General features: G+C 37.2%; 1 protein-coding gene across 1 annotated transcript in view; it reads right to left on the minus strand.

Annotated features, from left to right (window-relative positions):
* Positions 1–6025, minus strand: part of LOC102817705 (selenoprotein O-like) — a 53997-nt gene that overhangs the window by 22621 nt on the left and 25351 nt on the right. The window contains exons 7-9 of the mRNA XM_006871684.1: positions 4277–4346; positions 2938–3010; positions 333–416 (exon numbers count right to left, since the gene is read on the minus strand). Of these exons, the coding sequence (XP_006871746.1) occupies positions 333–416; positions 2938–3010; positions 4277–4346 (227 nt within the window). The remainder of the gene's footprint in view (positions 1–332; positions 417–2937; positions 3011–4276; positions 4347–6025) is intronic.

The raw sequence follows: 6025 nt of genomic DNA on the forward strand, positions 1-6025 counted from the left end.
CAAGGTCGGTTTGAATGGCAAGAACCAACTAAATGGCACTTAACATCACACTAACTCAAACCTATGTTTGTCTGACAACATATCCCAAACTCTTAATGACAATACTATACTTCATGATATTTTTAATAAGCAAATTCTTTAAGGGCAGACACTGTAAAGGACTCATTCTTTTAAATAGCTTATGGCACCTGGAAAATTTAGTAAACACATAAAAATGACCACTTTATGAACGAACCCAATTGTTTTTACTGTCCTAGCCTGTATAATCTATAATGATATGTACACACACACACACACACACACACACATATATTCACATAAATCATACGTACCCGGATTATAGGCCTCCATAAAACCAAATGGACCATAGTCAATTGTAATGGATAACAAACTAAAATTATCAGTATTACCAACACCTAAAACAACACAAAATATTTTTATAAACACAAAAATCAAATAATAAAGTATTTTTCTTTTAATGCTATAAATTCATCCACAATAGAAAAGGTCATGGAAATGCATTCATATTAGAGATCAGACAAAATTAGATAATCAAATAGCTTAATATATATTAAAATTCTATTTTGCCTTTTGTTTTATAACTGCAGTCCCAGAGATTTCAAATACTACAGAGAAAACAAGTCCCAAGAAATGGAATTTCCTCTTTTATTTAGCCTCAATTTCCAGCATTTATTTTTATACATGGTGATTTTAAGAGCCATTGAGTCAATTCTGACTCAGCTACCCTATCTAGAGTTTCTGAGGAGGAGCAGTTGGTAGATTTGAACTACCTACCTGGTGGTTAGCATATTATATATATGAGTGTGTGTGTAGCTCTGGTAGCATAGTGGCTACGAATCAGGCTGCGAACCGCAAGGTCAGCAGTTCGAAACTACCAGCTGCTCCACGGGAGAAAGATGAGGCATTCTGCAACCATAGAGATTAACAGCCTCAGAAACCCTGTGCAGGGTCGCTATGAGTCAGAACTGACTCCACAGCACATAACAACAACAACAACAACATATACATACACACACATGTAGGCGCTTCAAAAGTTGGTGGAAAATGGAATTAAGTGATAATGGAAATTTTCCATGAACTTCTGAAGCAGCCCTGTATTCATATGCATTTACACAGACACATATGTATTAATTATTTGGAAAAGAACTGATACTAGAAAAGGTATAAAATTAATTAATTTTCAAAAATTGTGAAAACAGGAAAAAGGTAAAAACATGGATATATACTTCCATAAGTCATTGCTGAGGCCACTGTCACTGTGGACTGGGAGTTTGACCACCAAGGTAAGACTCCCAGATGGGGCAAATGGATACACTAGCATAGGATAGAGTATCTGGACAGAAGAGCAAAGGTATCTACTATTTCAACCTTTTTGGGAGCAAGATGGCCCTGTTTATCAAAATGTTAAATGTATAGATTCTCTACCCTAGTCATTCCGTTTCTAGGAATTTATTCTCATAAACTCACCTTTAAGAATGCAAGGACAGTTACATGATGGTCTCTGCAGCCTGTTAATCGTAGCAAAAGCTTAGAAACACCTACAGTGCTACGTAGGAGCCCTGGTGGCACTGTAGGATGAGTACTCATCTGCTAACCACAGGGCTGTAGTTAAAACCCATCAGTTTCAGATGAAGCTTCCTGCCCCCTCCCCCCCCCCCCCCAAAAAAACTAATGTTCTCCCATGTAAACTATCACACAATTCACAATAAAACAAAAAAAAAAAAAAAAAAAGATTTACAGCCTCAGGAACCCATAAAGAGTCATTATGCATGAGTGAGTGTGAGTCAGGGACTCTCCCAGTTGACTTGATAGCAATGAGTTCCTCTGCTTCCTGCCTTGCCCCAAGTGAAAGTACATGATTTTTCAGTTATTCTTAGTTCGGGCAAAAATTCTTTTTAATGCCTGGTTTCAAACACATAAGGCTGGTTTGTTTGTTTTTTAATGTTTTATTGTGAATTATGTGATAGTTTACATGGGAGAACATGAACTTTACATTCATCCTATATATCATTTCATTGCCATGGTTACAATCCCCTCCATGCATCATCAACCAACCAAAGGGTATACGCTACAAGCCTGCCCCCTAGTCGTCAGCACACATTCCGTCTCCCTCTCTGGGTCTAGAGTCCTCAGCCTCTCCATCTCTCCACGTCATCGTCTCTGCCTCCATCTCTGGCGTCACTGCTTCTCTGGGTAGGGTCCCGCACTCTGCTCTTCTCCCTGAGGGACCCAAGGACCTCCACTCCTGGACTACAAAGTCAACCACTCCCCTCCTTTTGCTACAAAATGTCTACCTTTACATTTCCAACCCTCACAGTCAGTCCTGATAGCAATTATTCACTATTGTACCACATGAGTGTCTTCTCCATCTCCTTTCATCAGCCCAGCCAAGACAGATTGGATACTACTCAGTGGAGACTACTTTCCTCTGCACCCTCTGGGTCTAAAGCCTGTTCTTTTTTGTAGGAGAAATAATGTATAACATAGGAGAAAGTTCAGAGGAATTGAGAGAAAATGGTTAGCAGTGATTAGCTTAGGGAGGGAACTCCCACTCACTCTGTATTTTCAATTGTTTACCAAAAGCATGTACTACATTTATAATGGAAAATGTTATACAGCTTTAAGGAGATCTAAATATGATCTGTACTTACACATATGTAACCCAATATATAAGAGCTATAAAGATAACATTATCCTTACCAGCATGAGGATGCTGATTGTTTTGTTTATACTGTTCATCCAAAATAATTTTAAACATGAGAAAAATATTTACCTGTTGCAAAGAACAATTTTTCATCTTAAAACTATTAAGAAGCTCATGATCAGGGCTATCTTAAAATATACACAAAGAAGTCCTCTCCTAGAACTGATGAAGTCTACTGTATCGTCAGACTCAACTCTCAGTAGATAACTTACCATGAGCAAAACCAACAGACATCCACAAGGCAATAAGTTGTGCAGTCTCAGATACCACAACAGACAAAAAATCCTAAAAGAAAATTTAGAAAATCGTCAGATTTAGGGTCCTCTAAGTCATTACATGAAAGCAAATCAAAAGGGGTCCAAAGATGACCAAAAAAAAAAGGAAAATCGTACGTTTAAGAAAAATGGAAGGAAGTACAATTATTCATCCAGAAGAAATCTATAAAAGAATCAGACATCGTATTGTGAAATAGGTTTTCTTCATCTCCAATAAGAAAAGAAAAAGACAGATTTCAACTCATAAAAATTAAATACTTTTTAATACGTCAAAGTAAGCCAAGTGAAAAGAAAGTACACAGATTGGGAGAAATTTGAGGACCCACATATTAGATAAAAGCCTGGTGGTGGTGGTAGTGGTAGTAGTTGTGTGCTAGCAAGTTGGTTTATTTCCAGGGAAGGGAGGTGAGAGAAAAGGGAGAATTTTTGCTTAAGGGGCATTGAGTTACATTTAGCTGTAACTAAATGTTGTGGGATGACCTAGGAAAGGATCACAAGAGTGATCATATAATTTGAAGAATGTCATCAATGTCACTGAAATGTTATTGCCGTTAGGTGCAGTCCAGTTGGTTCCAACTCATAGCAACCCTGTGTACAACAGAATGAAACACTGCCTGGTTCTGCACCATCCTTACAATCCTTGTTACACACGCTGCTGCTACTGTGCCAATCCATCTTTTTTTTGAGGGTTTTCCTCTGTCACTGAATTATACATGTAGAAATGACATGGTATATGTTCTGTCATGTATATTCTTACCATACTAAAATTACAAAAAGAATAATAATGTGCATAGGCAGGATAGAGTACCTGTTCTTTCTTCTCTCTGTATCTCTTAGATAAAACAACATTCTTATCTATGTCTTGTTTATGAAATGTTTCATAGTCCAACTTCTTAGCAAAATGTTCAAACCGCTCTACAATTCTCTTTCTAATCTTGTTTTTTTAAATGTTTTATTGTGAATTATGTGATAGTTTACATGGGCGAACAGTAGTTTTACATTCATCCTATCGTATATTATTTCATTGCCATGGTTACAATCCCCTCCATCTAATCTTGTTTTATAACTTCTAAATTGTAACCTTTCGTGTGGTGCCATAGGAAAAGCACTTGGTTTGAACTGCAAGGACAGTGGTTCAAACTCACCAGTCACTCCTTGGAAACTCTATTCAGGGTTGCTATGAGGAGGAACCAACTCGACGACACTTAACAACAACAAAAACTATGGTGGCCAATATGAGAAAACAGCGTGCTATCCTTTCTCTTTTAAAACTTACCACGTATCTATCAGGTCCTTTGGCATTGATTGAGGGGAAATATTCCTGTATGATGAAGTCTAATAATGTCCTAGGAATAAAAAGGAGAGCATATCAATGTTCTTCAGAAGATAATATTACATATCCAGTCACCTAAATCCACCATGACATTTAAAACATTTTAATTTAAACATTAAAACAATATGGTTTTACTCCCAAGAGTAAGAGAAAAATATGGAACAAAACTCAAAATCATAAAAAAGACAAGGCTTATTGGTTGGATACTGACTAGTGGAACCCAAGACTATGGGTCTTAATCACCCTACAAGTCTGGAACTGAATACATCATAGAGGCTCAATTTTCAGCCAAACAATAGACCAGCCTATAAGGGGAACAGTAACACACCAGGAAACTATGCACTCCTTAGAATAAGCAATCACTTAGATCAAAAGGACCACATTTACCCAAGGAATGGGAAGAGTTAGGAAAGAAGGGGGAATGGAAATGGGCACAGAGTGAGGAAGTGTGATGAGTGATATTACTTACACGGTGGGGACTATAATTAACAGCATTAAATAAAATGCATATGAATTAGCATATGGAAAGCTGACTTGCTCTGTAAACCTTCATTCAATTCACAGAAAAATGTTACGTAAAATAATCGCTTACTCTCCAAACAGCCAAGGAAATATTTCCCCAATCCCAGTGAAACATGGAAGTGTGTTTTAAAGATCATACTAGATTTTTTTTTTTTATGTTTTAAAAGCAGATTAGTTAAATAAGAATTCAATGAGTATTTTCTATATACCAAGCCCTGTGCAACTGCCAGGGAAATAAGAATGACAAGACACAGACAGACTCAGACCTCGAAGAGCACGCAGTCTACTAAGAGAGAGGAGCGTGTGAGGAAATAATAACAGTACAGTAATAGGTGCAATAACAGAAACATTAAAAAGCATAACAGATCAGGGAATTATTATTATGTGTGGAGGGCCATAGGTTTGCTGTGGTTGTTGTTACATGCCCTGGAGTTGATTCCAACTCATTGTGCCCCTGTATTGGGTTTCTGAGGAATGGCTGGTGGGTTTGAACTGCTGACTTTGTAGTTCATTTATCCTACAATTCCATATCAGGACTCTGGAGGGCCACAGAAAGCCTCACAAATGAGGTGAGAAAACATTGGCAAATGTTTAAAGTTCAAATTTTTAAATGTATTTCTCATAGTTTTATTCTGTGTTAAGCAGCTATTCTAGCTGACTAACCATTCATGTTCATTGCGTTGGGTAAGAGGATATTCAGAAAAAAATTAAGTAGCTGTGATTTGAAAATTATTAAAATCCAGTTAAAACAATAGGAGTGCATTCAAGTTTGTCTAGGTAGAATCCTTTGGCAATCAACAAGTTGTTTAGGAAGCAGATTAGTCAGAGCACACTAAGAAAGATGTATTTTTAAAATACTTACTATGAGAGAATATGTCATTGGAAGCATTTCAAGGATAAAGGATAATAAACAGTATGCATCAAATGCCACAGAGATCAATTAAATAAATATAGCTGAAATATTACTACCAAATAGAACAATTTCAGCAGCATGGTGAATCCAAACAGAAGTGACCTAAAACACAAATAAGAAACCATCCTAGGCATTTGCTCAAGAGACTCAGACATGGTGACTTCCCAGCTCAGCTAATTCATTTCTCTCATTTCTTCCCTTATACTTTCTTGGAGTCCTGGTGTGGCATTGTGGGATAAAGCACTGGACCACATGGT

This window comes from Chrysochloris asiatica, unplaced genomic scaffold (genome assembly GCF_000296735.1).
Source record: "Chrysochloris asiatica unplaced genomic scaffold, ChrAsi1.0 scaffold00172, whole genome shotgun sequence".
Taxonomy (NCBI): Eukaryota; Metazoa; Chordata; class Mammalia; order Afrosoricida; family Chrysochloridae; genus Chrysochloris; species Chrysochloris asiatica.